A 17,939-nucleotide genomic window follows, 5' to 3' on the forward strand; every position below is an offset into this window, starting at 1 on the left:
CAAACTTTTCACTGTACTGCATTAAATCCTGCTATAGTGTGCGATACTCTCTCACACACAGTGCTAGCACACCCTCATTTCCATATATTCTGCCCAAACTCCTCCCGCTTGAATACTAATTTTGATTTTGCATACACATTTGGCGATGTGGCAATTACTGCGCGCGTTAAGGCATTATCTCGCACATTACGGCATTATCGTATGCGTTAAGGCCCTAACGTGAAAGATAAATGACCCTCTAAATTCTTTAGGGATTGAACCTACAGCTGAACAATATCTAAGCTCTGTGGGGTGGGCACCTAGAGCTGAATAATAATACAGCCAAATTCAGAAAGCACAACACCAAAGAGCGGACTATTCAGCTAAATGTATCTGCCTCAGAGAGCTTATGTTTTCTTCAGCTGTAGGTATAAATCCCAGCGAGCTTATGCTGAAAATGTAACTCCCTCTTTGGTTTGAAGTAGAGTAAACTCACATTTCTGGTGACCAAAGTTATTCTGTTGCTGCCCAGTGTGGTAGAAACAGCTAGGGAATAACACAAGGGCACAGCAATAGAATACCAGGGCCACTCGAAATGTGAATAACTTTTTTTCCACCTCAGGCCAAGGAATTAACCTGAAAATCCGCCCTTATGTTGAGCTTAAAAACAAGAGTAAGGCGGTAAGTGCTTGACGTTGGAAGGAGTGTGATCAAAATAGCCTTGCATGCAATATTGTGCCCAAGTTGGGATGCCCAGAGCCAATCACATATACAAGGATAAAGTGTATACTGTTGGGCTGTAGGTGCCCGCTCTGTGCAGCTTACCCGTTGATCTCACATGGTTGCCTTGCCCAAATGGCCTTGCCAGCAAGATTCTGCCCAAGTCAGGATTCTCAGTAAAGTATGTAAAGTCATTTTGGTCACAGACTTTCCAACTTCAAGAACTTACTTCCTTACTCCTGTATTAAAATACTTTTTAAAGCATTTTTCTGCATTAGTGTGGATTTTTCAGATTAACATTCAATTTAGTGCATTTTTTCATTAAGTGCGCTTTTTTCTTTTTTTTTTTACTCCTGTTTAATTTGCATCCCCATTAGTTTACTCCGATTTTAGCATGGGTTTTATTACATCGACCCATAGAATAGCCTTGAAACAAATACAAAATCTTTTTTAAAAAATTTTAAAATTCCATTCTTTTAATGCTTCAGTTTTTTTTAATGGCAAAGGGAACCAACTTGAAATAGACAGATGCATTAGTGTGAAATAATAACACAACATAAATTAAGGGCCTCCACACTAAAGCTTAGCATACATACTAAGGACATTTTCCATGTATGCTAAATTGAGTGCAATGCACTAGGGCACTAATATGCATGCTAAATCGGTACTAAGATAGCATTAGTGGATACCTCTAAAAGTTGTGTATACCCATATGTAAATGAGGGAATATCAGATGCAAATTGGGCTTTAGCAGAGTATGGGAGATAATGTGGTATGCTCTCCTTGATGCAATATTTTCCATGCACTCACTAAACCTAAAATTTAACACCCACCTCAGAGTTGCTGCTAAATGTTAGTATGCCCAGATGGACAGCATGCTAACATGCTGGGGTACATTTTAAAACACAGCGCGCACACGTAATTTTGTTTGCGCACCAGGCGCGAACAAAAGTACGCTGGATTTTATAAATCGGGGTCGGCGCGTGCAAGGGGGTGCACATTTGTGCAACGCGCGCGCGCCGAGCCCAGCGAGCGCTGCCCGTTCCCTCCGAGGCCGCTCCGAAATCAGAGCGGCCTCGGAGGGAACTTTCCTTCCGCCTCCCCCCACCTTCCCCTCCCTTCCCCTACCTAACCCACCCCCCCGGCCCTATCTAACCCCCCAACCTCTATTGCACAAGTTACACCTGCTAGAGGCAGGCATAACTTTGTGCTTGCCGGGCCGGCTGCCGCGCGCCATGTTCCGGTCCGGGGGCTGGTCCAGAGGCCGTGGCCACGCCCCCGGAACGCCCCCGGGCCGAAACCACGCCTGTGGCACTGCCCCTGGATGACGCGCCGGCCGCGTCACGCCCCCCGACACGCCCCCGGATGACGCGCCGACCGCGTAGTGGTCTGCAATACAAGGTAGGCCGGACACCGGTGGTAATGGTTGCACAAGACAGTATGGATCTGGTAGTGGTCCGCAGAGCAGGGCAACCCGAGAATCCAAACGATGAAGGAAGAGTAGGTCCAGTACTCACTCAGAGTCAGAGGAAGCCAGTTGAAAAGTAGGCACCGAGGAGACCCGGAACAGGAGCAAAGGAGGGTCGTCCATGGAACGATGATGAAGTTCACTGAAAGGTAACTGAGACAGGAAGAGATGGCTCTCCGAGGAGCGGATAGCCCTAGGTGCGACAAGGCCCCCGAGGAGCGGGTACCGAGATCACCTAGACAGGAACAGCGAAGCGAAGTACCAGAATGGCGGAATTCAGCAGGACAGGAATCCTTGTTAACTCATAGCTTGGATGGTCAGCTGAGCTTAAGTATTGTAAGCAGATGATGTCATGCGGTGGGGACGCCCCCAAGGTTCCCACCATGACGCATACAAGAAGGGGGCAGGCGTGCACGTGCGTGCCCATGGTTACCCCGGATGCAAGCTGGCTGCTGGGAGCGCTCATGCCGTCCCGGGCATGCCATGGAGGTCAGTGTGTGGAAGCGGAGGCGGCCATCCTCCGTAGACTCGGTGCTGTAGGAGAAAAGGAGGTAAGCAACAAAGGTTGCAGCCGTCTGCGACCGACAGGCGCAACACCAGGTGGGATATCAGAGTACTGAGACAATTAGATCTTGGGAAAGGGATATTTGAGGGTTTATTGGGGAACCTTGGCCCTTTCCTGGTGGAGGGACTTTTCCTTTGTGTTGGGGGAGGGGTGCGGGTATGAAATTTCCTGTGCTAACCATCCAGTCATTTTGAATGGTTAGTGCACAGTACTTCAAGTTGCAATAAGCATACACATTATGGGGCGGATTTTAAAAGGCCCGCGCGCGCCGGCGTGCCTATTTTGCATAGGCCGCCAGCGCGCGTAAAGCCCCGGGATGCGCGTAAGTCCCGGGGCTTTTGAAAAGGGGAGGGAGGGGGCGTGTCCGGGGGCATTCCCAAAACGATGCGGCGTTTCGGGGGCGGGCCCCGGTTTTTCGGGGGCGGGCCCGGGGGCGTGGCGCCAGCCCGGGGGCGTGGACGAGGCCTCCAGACCAGCCCCCGGGACCGGAAGACGGAGCGGGGCTGCCGGCGACGCGCGCAAAGTTAAGGGGGGGTTTAGATAGGGTCAGGGGGGTGGGTTAGGTAGGGGAAGAGAGGGGAAGGTGGAGGGAGGGCGAAGAAGAGTTCCCTCCGAGGCCGCTCCGAAATCGGAGCGGCCTCGGAGGGAACATGCAGCTCGCGAAGGGCTCGGTGCGCACAGGTTGCACAAATGTGCACCCCCTTGCGCGCGCCGACCCCAGATTTTATAAGATACGCGCGGCTACGCACGTATCTTATAAAATCCAGCGTACTTTTTTAAAATCTGCCCCTATACTTTTTGGGGAATTTCTGTGCTCACTATAATAGAAGTAATATAGTGGGTGCACAAAACTATTTTGGGCCCAATATTCAAAGATATCAAATTATCTATGTCATCTGGATATTCATTTTCTGGATAACTTATAAGTGCTAGTTAACCGGATAAGTTGTATCCAGATAACATTAGATCTGCTATTGAACTGCTTTAACCTATTCGATTAACTTAACTGGATAAGGCTGAATATAGATACGTATCTGGTTTTGATAACTGGATAAATTGCCCCACCTTGATCCACCCATTGTCTGTCCCCAAGATATCCGACTGAGTTGTAGCTAACATTCAGGAAAATAACATGGCTTGCGATTTTTCAGGCATGCCACATTATTTTTTTTCTATGAAATTGCCTAGTAATGAGCTGCTTTGCATGCATTTGCAAAGCAATGCATGCGAATCAGCTCATTATCATTTTGGCAATATTTGGGGTAAAATAACCTATGGTATTCAAAATACTGCGTATTATCACTACTGTGCGGTAAATTCTGTTTCCCACATAGTAACCACCTAACATGGCTTAGTAAATATACCTCTAAGAGCCTTTTAAGTGTGCACACAAAGGACCTGATTTAAAAAATTGGGTTTTGCATGTGTAAATGCACTTCACCCATGTAAATAGACTTTTGAAAATTGCTACAATATATGCCATTGAATTGTCCATAGGATATTTACATGTAAGTGCAATTTACGCGTGTAAATGGCTTTTTAAAATTGCTACGATAATAAGTTACATTTACATGTATAATTCCTTTTAAAATTACCTCCTAAAGATTTTAGTGCATGCATGCTAAAAGGTTTAGTGTAGGTTTTATTGTAAAGGGCCCCATATGACTGGTGTAATCCTGTGTATTGTGAGCATAAGGCAAAAGAATTTCAAGCACCTGTGACATTATAATCCTTTATTATATTAGTATGCAACCTGAATGAGATATTGGACTTAGAAAATATGTGCTATGTATTCCATAGGCACAATTCATAACTCAGGACTTCAGCATTCTGCGTTACCCAGCATTAGTAAATCTTCCTTGTGGTGTGCTGAAAGAACATTAAAAGATTATATGCTACAGTTTTACAAAGCAAGATGCAAGATTTTTTTTTTTTCAAGTATTTTGTCTTACTTATATGTCTATTTACTGCAATATTCCCTTATTATCCCACCAGATACACTAAAACATTTTTGCGGGATATTACTTCTAAAAGTTAAAAAAAACAAACAGGTTTAGTTTTATGGCTTTTTAAAAGTGATGGCCAAACCAGATCACAAATAAGCCAAAGAATAGATCCAATCCTTTTTGCTCTTAACTAGGATGAGCAGTGGCTTTCCCACGTCTACATGACTAATAGTGATTTATGGACTTTACCTCCAGGAACTTATCCAATACCTTTTAAATCCAGTTACACTAACTGCTTTCACCACATCCTCTGGCATCAAATTCCATAGTTTAATTGCTGAATAAAAACTTTGAATGGCAAATGATGACCTCAGGAGCCCTTTGCACATGACAAAGGAGCATCTGCAGTCAGCCGGCACCATTTTGGAACCGGATGCAGACAAGACAGGAATCAGTGGGGATCATTCCTGCCCCAGAGCACCACCACAGCTATCAGGTAGGCTTTTGGGAGCACAGTGGGGTGGCAGGGTGGGTTTGAACCCTAATTAGGGTTTTCAATGATTTGGGGGGCAAAGGGATGCAAGACTTAAATAGGGATTTTAATGTGAATATTTTTGATTCATGAGAGGCATGGGGGTCGGGGTGCAGCAGCCACCCAGGGACTTTTAATGACACTTGGAGATGAGGGGCAGCTTGCACGGGTTGTGAGACTCCCTTTAAATCCTCTGCTGCTTCCAAGGCCAGATTTGCAAGTTGCCATGGCCAAGAGCACACAAATGCAACACCAGCCTTTTATTGTTTCATTAATTTATGGTTCATGAGTAGGAATCACAACTTCTCAGGTAGAAGCTAATAGAGGAACACAATAAAAGACCTAAACTAAAAATGTTTAGGGCCGGATTTTCAAAAGGTTATGTGCGTAAATCCAGAGGATTTACGCACATAACCAGGCTCATGCACGCCGTGCCTATTTTCGAAAGGCCCGGCGATGTGCGTAAGTCCCGGGGCTTTACAAAATGGGCAGGGAGGGGTGTGGCGGGGGCAGTCCGGGAGTAGGGCTGAAGTAAGTTTTAAAACAAAAAAAAAGAAATCAACAACGGTAGGGGAGAAAGGGCGGGGGAGATAGGGGAAGGGAAGGGAAAGTGGGGTGGGGGGGGGAGGAAGTTCCTCCGAGGCCGGGAGAAACGGCCTGGGAGGGAACGGGAGACGGGAACGCGGCTCGGAGCAGGCTTGGCGCGCGCAAGGTGCACAATTGTGCACCCCCTTGTGCGCGCCAACCCCTGATTTTATAACTTGCGCGTGCGCAGAGCCCCGGGACTTACGCGCGTCCCGGGGCTCTGCGCACGCCGGCGGCCTATGCAAAATAGGTGCGCCGGTGCGCGAGGGCCCTGCTCGCGTAAATCCGGCCGGATTTACGTGAGCAGGGCATTTAAAATCCGCCCGCAAACGTACATGCATGTTTTCAATATCAAGCACACATTTATGTACAAAAAATGGGGCAGTCTAGGGGCATTCCAGGATGGGGCCAAGAGCTACACATACAAGTTGCTCTTTTATAAGAAACTTGTGCACATATATTTGTCAATTTGTTTGTGAAATTTTACACCTGCTAATTATCTAGCACAATTATAGACATGTCTATTGTTTACTATTAGTTGGGTGGTAGGTTTGGGTGAATTGGCAGGAGTTCAGAGTAAAGAACTAGGAGAGCCTCGATGAAGTATAGAAGGACTAGGTGAACTGGTAGAGGTTTCAGCATACTGTTAAATTTAATAACTTGTGTATGCTTTATAAAATACCGACTTCCGCACGTAAACAGGATTTCACAAGAGCAAATCACAATTTTCTTTTCACGTAAAATATACACATTTTCAATGCATTAACATGCCCACTTTCATTGCATTGCAGGTATCCACGCGTAACCATACATACATGCTTATGTTTGGGGATAGCGTATATTATAATCTGCACGTACCTCATTTGCACAGATTATAAAATACCGTACTCTTGTAGATCTCCGCTCAGCCATATACGCACATATATGGGGGCCGCATAGAGTTGTTTGCAAGCTACCATCAGTCTTTTCAGGTTTCAAGTCTACAAATGTATATTTTCTCCAAGAAAGTTAACACAAAGCAGGTGCAGGTCTATGCACATACTTTATTCAGAGTAAATTTTCAAGGGAAACATTTTTCCTTTTAAATTTGTTGTAAACTCTGCTGGTGAAAAGTGCCAGAAGGTTTTACACTTTTATGCACAGTTTTAAAGTTGCCTCCAAAGGTCTGGACTTTCTTATTACTGCTTGAAAATCGTTTACAATATTGTTTGCAGAAATGGATAAGATTATGGATAAGAAAACAAAAGAAGCTTCTTGGAGGCAGAAGGAAAACCAGGGCTTAATTTGTGAGGAAACAGGGTGGAATGCAGATCCAGTACCTCTTTTCAGGCTTAAGGGGCAGAGCAGAAGGGGTGTTCTGCTCCAGCCCCTTCCTCTCTATGCAGCCTGCAGGGAAGAGAAGAGGATGAGCTGAGCCTGAAGCACACAGAGAAGAGAGCAGTCACTCTCTGCTCTCTAATCCGGCCCGACCTCCCTTGTTTCCCCATCCCCCCACTTCTCCTCCTGTATGGCAGGGAAGGGATGATACTGAAGCAGAACCTGCAGAAAAAAGAACAGACACAGGAAAAGGTTTGAATTAGCGCAAGACTGAAAGTTGGGAGCAGGAATGCCAGTTGTTAAGGCTTAGACCCAAGGTCTTGATGAATGGCACAAACTGTTCACAACTTTCAAACTTATGCTAATTCAACCCCTTTTCGTATCCAATAGTGAGGGGTTAATTTCTAGCAGAACCACGTAGAACGGCATTCTGCCATCTTTTTGCTGGGACCCGAAAAGCGGAGCAGAGCCGGCTGTATATATTACTTATGGCTCATCTGAGGAAACAGAACGGCTCCAGTAGTCACATGGATCACTTATGGTCCCCCAGCTCTTGGAAAAAGCAGAGCTGCTTCCTCTGAGACAAGGGCAGCCATGTGGCTTTGATTTAGGTATGTTTATGTGTGTGCATGTATGTGTGTGAGAGAGAGAGAGTTCACACCTTGCCCTGGTCCGCGTCTTTGCACAAGTCCACCCTGTCCCTGGCCCCACCCATGTCACCAAGCCACAGTTCCACTTCCTTTCTGTCTACAAATTAAGCCCAGAGCAAAACAGAAACTGTTCAGGAGGCCAGAAATACAGTCTTTGTAAATAGGATCTATAGTGACAGGACCTAAAATGCTGGCAGTATTAAAAAAGAAAAAGGAGAAAGGCCTGGAGATATATGGCGATGACAGAGGGGGGGTAAACCAAAAACATTTGATAAGTGAACCAAGCCAAGAGTTTGGCATGGTTGAGAGAATTAAACATAAGCTAAATAAACATAAATTAGTGCAGAAAAAAAACCTGGAAATCCACTTATTGTTAAAGCAAAGCAGTTCCTAAGCTTTTTGGGTCTGTGGTTTGATTTATTCTCTGTCACTATTTGTTCCTTTCTCTCTCTCGCTTCTCATTCTTTGTTTTCTTTTCAAACACATTTTTCATGTTATTTCTTCACTATTTCGTTTTATCCTTTTCCATTCCTTTAACATAGTGCCTATTTCCATCTCAAACCCTCTCTCTCTCCTTTCCTCCTCATCCAGACCAGTCTGTTTCTTTTCTTCCCCTGCTAATGCAGATTTGCATCGCACCATACGATATGGTGCTATCGCATGCGTTAACGGGGCTTTTCGCATGTGATCAGCCCTTAACGCATGCGAAAACGCCTTACCGCATTTTGAAAAATGACCCCCTTAAATTTCAGCAGTGACACAGAGCATGGAGCCTTATATTATAGACAGATTAAACTATCCTGTATAGTGTAAAAAGAAGGGGAAAAGATAGCCCCACCCCCCTCCACTCAGCTATGGAACTTTCATTTATAGGGGTACTAATAAAATTATAGCAACATGAAATACTCTTCTAAGTAAAGGAACGTACCCTCTGCCAGAATGCAAACATTCTTTTCCATATAAGTTAGACTTTCCGTAATAATACAAAAAAATATTGCTGGCAATTTAGACATCTACAGAGTATGCTAAAGCAGATAGGAATGCTCAATATACTAAGAACATAAGAACATGCCATCAAGATCCATCAAGCCCAGTGTTTTGTGGGAGATAATGATGATTTGTTACTGTCGCCGGCTGTCACAAGGAACCCAGGCAAACTCTCCTTCCCCCTGGTCCTCTTTCTACCAAACAAACCCTACCTCCCCATCCCAGGCAGACTTCCCTCTCTTGTCCCTATCCCTCCCTTCCTCCCTCCTTCATCTCAGACCAGGATGCCTTGCCTACCCCATTTCTAACTGTGTGTACAAGTTGAAAGGGCTAGGATAGCTTTCCTACCTCTTGCTTCTACTGACTCCGCTATTCAAAATGGCACTTCCCCACTTCATGTGGTCTTCTGGGGCAACGAGATCAGGGGAGGGAGAGGGGTTAAGCTAGTTTGTTGCAGCTTTATTTAACTGCTGATAGTAGGACCAAGGGGAGAGGCTAGGAAGCCTGGGGAATCCTTACATGCAGGCCTATACAGAACAGTGCGCTCCGACGGAGCGCACTGTTAGCCTAGTCTTGGACGCGCGTTTTCCCTTACCCCTTATTCAGTAAGGGGAGGTAAACACGCGTCCAACCCGCGGCACCTAATAGCGCCCTCAACATGCAAATGCATGTTGATGGCCCTATTAGGTATGCGCGCAGGATACAGAAAGTAAAATGTGCAGCCGAGCCGCACATTTTACTTTCAGAAATTAGCGCCGACCCAAAGGTCGGCGCTAATTTCTTCCGGCACCGGGAAAGTGCACAGAAAAGCAGTAAAAACTGCTTTTCTGTGCACCCTCCAACTTAATATCATGGCGATATGAAGTCGGAGGTCCCGAAGAGTAAAAAAAGGTAAAAATAAATAAATAAATAACAATTTGAATTGAAAACCGGACGCTCAATTTTGCCGGCGTCTGGTTTCCGAGCCCGTGGCTGTCAGCGGGCTCGAGAATCGACGCCGGCAAAATTGAGCGTCGGCTGTCAAACTCGCTGACAGCTGCCGCTCCTGTCAAAAAGGAGGCGCTAGGGACGCGCTAGTGTCCCTAGCGCCTCCTTTTGCCCGGATCTACCGCTGGACCTAATTTAAATACTGCATCGCGCGCACCGGCGAGTGGGCGTTCGCCCGCTCTCCCGTGGACTTTACTGTATTGGCCTGTATGTTATGGGAGGGGAGAGGGCAGAGAGACTTAGCAGCTAACAGTGGCATTTATGCTAGCCACTGAGGATAATACATAAACTTACCTACTTACTGGGGAGGTGTACTTAAATTTTTGCATTACCTGCAGATTTGCTGAACCCAATTTGGTTTGCTTAACACAATTTGCATTAATCAATTTAAATATTAACAGTTTGTATATATTTGCATGGGATGCAGCTCATTAATGTTTTATAGCTAAAAACCTCTAAGGTTAATGTGGGCTAATGTGAGTGTATTAAGGCTAATGAAGCATTAATGTATGTTTATGCTGTGTTAGCTTAATGCACTTCAGTATTTTGGCCCATATATATATATATATCTATATCTATATATATATATGCCATAATTCCCTCATTTCATATTCTTGGTCAGTGAATTTTCAAACCAGTTTCAAAGCAGTTTTAAACTTATAAAACAGTATAAAATAATAATCAACAAATCAAAATGTAAGAATGCATTTAGAATCATTTGAAATCAGTCATCAAATTTAATATAAGACAGTTAAATGAGGACTGCGCTGTAATGTATATGAATATGACTGGAAACTACTAAGAGAAATGTGAAAGATATGAGTAACTGCCCAGACTGGATGCAATTGATTTTATACAGTCTGAGCAATTTCCTCATGCTAGCATTTAATTTCACTCTCTACTCCTACTGCAAACTGCAGTGGCATTATGATAAGGAATATTATAATACAATGTATGCTTCCAATATGAAAAAAGTGAAAAATGGTACATTCAGAGGCTGATATTCAAAGAGATTTGAGCTCCTAAATTTAGGCCCCTAAGTTAGGAACCTATTTTCAGCCAAACATTCACATAACTTTAGGGCTCTAAAACTTAGGTAGCTAAATTTAGACCTGCTATTCCTTTGCTTAGATGTAGGGCCCTAAATTAGATGCCCAGTTATGAAAGTCTGTTTCCCCACCCTGATTCCGCTCCTATAGCCTCCCACTTAGTAAACAACTAAATTTAGATGCCTTGTTTCACTAGGCACCTAAATTTAGGATTTAGTACTACCAATGTTTTAAAAGGGCCAAATTAGGAGCCTAACTGCAAAAATTAGGCGCCTAAATCCTTTGAAAATTGACCCCTTAGAGCAGGGTGATTATAAAAATGTTTGTTTGAACACTAACAGAAGTTTAAAGTTTATCTTGATACTTGTCTGCAAAAAGTTAGCAATATAGTAAAGTAAAAGAATTAAAAATGAATCTGAAAGTGAAGATGATTATGAAGATAGTACCTATCCTGTCTAGTCTGTCTATGGCCACAGTTTCAAAGGCTCTCCTCATCATGGGATACTCTTCCAGCACTTCATTAAAGTGGTCCACAGAAAGGGAATACAATCGGCAGTATGTGTCAGCTCTCACACTCGCTGTGCGACGACCCTTAGTCAAGAGGCAAATCTCTAAAAGAGGCAAACAGGAACAGAAAGAAAAGTTAGTGTAATACAGTTTGGCATTTATAAAAACACTACATTATTTATTCAATTTTTTAAATTATTTTGCATATACAATAGAAATTGTTCTAAGCAGATCACAACTTAATCAGATAAATATAAAATAATAAAGCAAAAACAAATAAAACGACACAATAAATAATCTAAGAAAATCACCAACTTTAATATATATACAAATTCTAAAAGTAACAGACAAAACTCAGAAAGATTCCTGGTCTATTAATAAGCCTGCTGAAAATAAAAAGCTTTTAATTATTTTCAGCATGATTTAATGTCATAAATTTCACAAAGTTCTAAAGGGAATGTGTTCCACAACAATGGAATGAGAAATCTGCTTATGAGTTTCATGTAAGGATGCTACTTTGACTGAAGGAATCACTAAAAGATGTTTTTGGGTGGAGTGCAAAGTATGGGCTAGATCAGAAGCAACTAATGACTCACAAAGTTAATTGGGGCCTTCCTCTTATAATGCTTTAAAATCAGAATAGCAACCTTAAAATTAACCTTCTGAGCTATAGGTAGTCAATGAAGCTCTTGTAATCTTGGAGAGATGTGATCCCTTATTGTAATTGATGTGATGAGCCAAGGAGAGGCATTCTGATGTAGTTGAATTAAGTGAATTAAACATTTGGGATGCCAAAAATATAACACATTTTCAATAATCCAAAACATTTATATCAAATGCCTAGATGAAACTGGTTCTGAACCTAATCAAAACTGAGATCATACTATTAAACAGAAAAGTAAATTCAAACAGTTCTTACTTTTAAAAATGGACTCCACCGAAATTGAATTAGTCACCCCGCACAAAACTTGTGAATAATTACAGATAATGATTTGAATATGAGAAAGAATATTAGTAGAAAAATAAAAGATGGATATAATAAACTTCTTACTTTAAGGTGATTAAAACCTCTTCTCTCTATTGTGGGGGTCAGGAGGGTCCCCCAAGACTTGCCAAAAGCCCCTGGTGGTCCAGCGGGGGTCCGGGAGCGATCTCCTGCACTCGGGCCATCGGCTGCCAGTAATCAAAATGGCGCCGATAGCCTTTGCCATTACTATGTCACAGGGGCTACCGGTGCCATTGGTCAGCCCCTGTCACATGGTAGGAGCATAAGATGGCGCGGGCCATCCAGTGCTCCTACCATGTGACAGGGTCCGGCCAATGGCACGGATACCCTGTCACATGGGAAGGGCAAAGGGCCATTGGCGCCATTTTGATTACTGGCAGACGACGGCCGGGAGCGGGAGATCGCTCCAGGGACCCCCACTGGACCACCAGGTACCTGTAAAAAGTTTTTTTGGGGGGGGTCGGGAGGGTGGGGGAAGCTAAGGTATTAGTTTTAAAGTGTCGGGGTGGGTTTTTTTGTTTATCGGCTCGGGCGCAGCCGATAAACAAAACCGCGATCACGCCCGATGAAAAAAAAACCACATGTGAATCGGAACCGGAATCCAAACCGATTCCGGTTCCGATTCACATCTCTAATCATTACTCTTCTCAAATTTAGATTATTGTAACTCTCTTTTACTTGGCCTGCCGGGATGCACTATAAGACTATTAAAACTGTTACAGAATGCTATAGCGAAGGTCTTAACTGGTGGGAAAAAGTTTGATCACATTACACCAATTTTGAGATCCCTGCATTGGTTGCCAGTGAAATTCAGAATTGAGTTTAAAGTTCTTTGTCTTTTACATAAATTTATTTATGGTAAAACTACTTAGTGGCTCAATGCTTCACTTGATTTTTATACCCCGCAAAGAAATCTCAGATCCACTAATAAAGATCTTTTGGTGGTGCCCTCCGTGCAATCGGCCCATCTTAGTGAAGTTAGAGATAGAGCTATATCAATTGCAGGACCGAAAGTAGATTTGAGAATGCAGGTAGATTTTATAATTTAAAAAAAAACATCTAAAAGCATGGCTATTTAAAAAAGTACTTGAAGACAGTGAATGATATGACAGTAGAACATATAAAGCACTATAAAGCTGTATAGTGGCACGCCGATCTCCTTCTCAACAGAATGAAAAAAAGCATATATACTTAGCCCAAAACTAGTATTGTCAATGTTTTCTGTCTCCAGTTCCTGGAGTGACTGTTGAACTTTAGCACACATCCTTTTTTGTTTTACAGTTGAGAAGGCTAAGGAAACAAGTATTGAGAGTAATTTTGGTTGAATTTGGCCAAACTCCAGCAGTCACTATTATATGCATTGAAGTGTGCCATTTAATCAGGAAGCAAATTTGGCCAAGTTCCTGCAGTCTCTTACCTACAGTGAAGCGTACCGTTTAATCAGCAGGCAAAAGGGGATTGACTTTAAGCATAGCTACAAGGAGGTAAGAAGGCTGGTAAACTCCTTAGTAAAAAAAAAAAAAAAGCCCTTACTAAACAGGAAAGTTGTAATTACTTAGGGGCTGATGTAATAAATTTGCATAGAAAGCAGACTGCAAGGCTGTTTCAAAGAGTGGGCCCAAATGATGTCAGATCATTGGGTTTGGACATCATAAAGAATGGTTACAAATCGGAGATAGCCAAACCCGTAAAAAGATGTTTTGTAATCTCCCTGCCTCTATCTTCAAGGAAAGTTGTTGCAATTCAGTCTATCTTAAGCAAGCTGAGAATGCTAGAGGCTGTTCGTACAGTTCCAAAAGCAGAAGAAAAACAGGGTACTTATTCATTAAACTTTGTTATTCCTAAGAAAGATGGAACATTCAGACCAATATTAGATTTAAAGACAGTAAACTGTCATTCCATTGAGAAGGAGACTGGCGTGCCACTATACAGTTTTATGATATATATGCCCACAGCCTGAGTGCCAGTCAGCCCCGGCACTCACAACAGTGAATTGACAAAATTTATCTCCAAAAAATACTTCTAATCCCGTCTTGCAGGAGACCTTTCACTTCGCTGTTTCATTACTTGAATTTTCCAAGAAATTTTATTGGCAAAAGATCATCTCTATATATACATAAGACATTCTCACACAGCCCCTGAGGCAGCCCCCAAGAGAGGGGGGGGGGCAAAACTCGGCCTGAGTCAGCCATTTTTATATTGGATATACGTGTCTCCTAATAAAGCATCTTAACGGACATTACCTGGCATCTATTGTTTATGTTGCCTCCAAGGTAGAAGAACAGCACCGGTTCCTTGAGCCACTGGCCTCCTCCAAGGATCATCTACATGCTCGGTTTGATGCCCTTACAAATAATCCGGTTCCTCTTCTGGCTCCTTCTCATCCACAACCACCTCCATCGATGCCTCGAGCCTTGTTGACACTTTCAGTGCCCCTACGCTTCAACGGCAACTCCAGACTCTGCAGAGGGTTCATTAATCAATGATACATGCAATTCACTCTGCAGCTTTCCGTCTTCCAGGATGAGTTGACTAAAGTCATGTTCATCCTATCCCGCCTTGAAGGAAATTCGCTGGCCTGAGCTTCTACCTTGTGTGAATGCTTGGATTCCTTGTTGAAGGAATTGGCTCAGTTTGTGGCTGTATTCAGACGAACCTTTGATGATCCAGGGCGACATGCCGTGGCAAGCACCAGCTTACTACACCTTCATCAAGGACAAAGAAGTCTTTTTGATTATACCATTGAGTTTCGGACTTTGGCTACTCAGCCTGCTTGGCAGGAAGACTGCCTCCGAGATATCTACCTGGATGGACTCTCCCGCAGATGAAAGATGAGCTGGCTTCCTCTTGGCAGGCCGAATCGACCATCATCTTTAAGAGCGTCACCGGGAGAGTTGGATGCCCAAGAATCCTTTGCGGGTTCATTCCCATTCACCACCTACTACCAACCCTGCTTCCTGTAGAGATGTCAGAGTGGTCAAGGCGGAGGAACCCATGCATTTGGGTCGCAGACGGCTGACACTAGAAGAGTGTCTCCGGTGGAGACAAACCGGTCTGTGTCTGAGTAGAGGTTCTGAACTTCGGTGCAACTTCTCTGACCCCTCAGTTATCTGTTCCTGTTACTCTGATCTGGGTCTCCCGCTTCTTCCCGGTACTTGCTCTGGTAGATTCCGGAGCAGAAGTTAATTTTATTCTTAAGGACCTTGTTCAGCTTTTGGGCATAAAGACCCGCTCACTTGATACATCACTATGCATAGCTTCTATCTATGGGAAGCTGTTACCCAGCCAAATTTCCTTGACTACGGAACCTGTCCAGTTATGCACTGGGGCTTTACACCTTGAGGAACTTGAACTACTAGTGTTGGATAAATCCATCCATCCTGTAGTGCTTGGACATCCTTGTCTACAGAAGCACTCTCCTCAATTCAACTGGGCTTCGTTACACCTGGTGGAGTGGGGTCCCGCCTGCTACCAGTCTTGCCTCTAGAAAGTGACACCATCTCCTGTGGTCCCTCTGGCTACTACATCTTCTGGCATACATGCTCTGTATGTGGCCTTTGAGGACGTATTCTCTAAACAAAAGGCTGGCCTCCTTTCGCCTCTCAGAAGGTTAGACTGTCCAATTGACCTCCTTCCAGGAACCACACCTCCTTGTGGATGCACCTATCCTCTGTTGTTGCCCGAGACAAAGGCAATGACGAAATATATTCAGGAGAATCTTGCAAAGGGATTCATATGCCCGTCTACGTCTCCCTTGGGAGCGGGATTCCTTTTTTTGACCAAGAAAGACAGGTTACTTAGGCTGTGTATTGACTACCGTGGCCTAAACGCCAACACCCGTAAGGATAAATACCCCTTGCAATTGATTTCCGAATTATTTGACCGTCTCCAGGGTGCCTCTATATTCACGAAGTTGGATTTATGCAGAGCGTATAACTTGGTGAGAATCCGTCCTGACGATGTTTGGAAAACTGCCTTTAACACCTGAGATGGGAACTACGAATATTTGGTGATGCCCTTTGGCCTCTGTAACACGCCCACAGTATTCCAAGAATGATGAACAAAATCTTGAGAGACCTACTGTACACCAAAGTTGTGGTCTATATGGACAATATCCTCGTCTTTTCCAAAGACCTTGATACTCATCGTGCCGAAGTCTGAACTGTTCTCCAACGCCTTTGTGAAAACCATCTGTTTGCAAAATTGGACAAATGCCTGTTTAAGAGATCCAGTTTACCTTTCCTGGGTTATATAATCTCTCGGCTTCTCTTTGGATCCAGCCAAATTAAAGGGAATCTGGGATTGGCCACAGCCAGTGGGCCTCAAAATGTTCCAGCGCTTCTTAAGATTCCTCAACTAATATCATCACTTCATTCCACACTATTCTACCCTGGCTGCTCCATTAACCGCCTTGACCCGGAAAGGCCAAGACACAAGAAACTGGCCACCCGAGGCCATTGCCGCTTTTCATCATCTGAAGGAAGCCTTCCAGAAAGGATCCTGTCTGCAGCATCCTGACCCGACTTGCCCATTCTTAGTCGAAGCTGACGCCTCCAATATTGGGGCTGGGGCTGGGGCTATCCTGAGTCAACGTACTGCAAAAATTCAGCATCGGGGATCGTGAGTTTCTCACCATAAAATTGGCTCTCGAAGAGTGGCACCCGTGGCTAGAGGGTGCACAACACAAATTTACTGTGTTCACCGATCATAAGAATCTGCAACATTTGAGTCAAGCACAATGTCTCAATGCCTGTCAAGCTCAATGGGCCTTGTTCTTCTCCAGATTCGACTTCAAACTTCGCTATTGCCCAGCCGACAAGAACCTCTGGGCAGATGCCCTATCACGATCCTTTGAGCCCAAAGATACTCCGGAAGAGCCAACTCATATAATCAATCCGGCTTGTATTTGTTTGTCTGCCACTCATCCAGTTCCTGCTGGAAAGATGGTCGCGCCCCTGGTGGCTCCGAGAGAGAATTCTCCACTGGGCGCACAATTCTAAATTTGCTGGTCACCCAGGAGAGCATGAACCGTGGCACTGGTCCAGCGGTTCTTCTGGTGGCCTACTTTGGTCTCCGATGCGAAAGCATATGTCGAATCCTGTAACATATGCGTACAGCAAAAAACCCCTGTCGGATGACCTTGGGGTCTTTTACAACCACTTCCAGCACCCGAAGAACCGTGGACTCACTTGTCTACAGATTTCATCGTGGATCTGCCACCTTCTAAGGGTGACACCGTAATATGGACCATTTCTCAAAAATGGCCCATTTTGTACCTCTACCGGATCTACCATCTGCTCCAGAACTAGCACGATTATTTTTCCATCATATCTTCAGACTACACTGCTTACCCATGAACATTGTTTCAGATTGAGGGCCTCAGTTTGTTGCCAGGTACTGGCCTTCCTCTGTTGGAAGTTCAGCATAAGCATCAGCCTCACGACCACCTATCACCCACAGCCAACGGGCAAGCTGAGCAGATAAATCGCTCTTGAAGGTCTTCCTACGTGCTTATATCAACTATCGACAAGATAATTGGTCAGACCTCTTGTCCTGGACAGAGTTTTCACACAACTCTCACATCGTCACTGCTACTGGAAAGTCTCCATTTTCAGTCGTCTACGGAAAACAACCATGACCA

General features: G+C 44.2%; 1 protein-coding gene across 1 annotated transcript in view; it reads right to left on the reverse strand.

The window, feature by feature from the left end:
- The window catches only part of LOC115100796 (potassium/sodium hyperpolarization-activated cyclic nucleotide-gated channel 1-like), a 315,046-nt gene that overhangs the window by 84,591 nt on the left and 212,516 nt on the right, over positions 1-17,939 (reverse strand). The window contains exon 4 of the mRNA XM_029619687.1: positions 11,232-11,396. Within this exon, the coding sequence (XP_029475547.1) occupies positions 11,232-11,396 (165 nt within the window). The remainder of the gene's footprint in view (positions 1-11,231; positions 11,397-17,939) is intronic.

The sequence above is a fragment of the Rhinatrema bivittatum genome, chromosome 1, assembly GCF_901001135.1.
Source record: "Rhinatrema bivittatum chromosome 1, aRhiBiv1.1, whole genome shotgun sequence".
Classification (NCBI taxonomy): Eukaryota; Metazoa; Chordata; class Amphibia; order Gymnophiona; family Rhinatrematidae; genus Rhinatrema; species Rhinatrema bivittatum.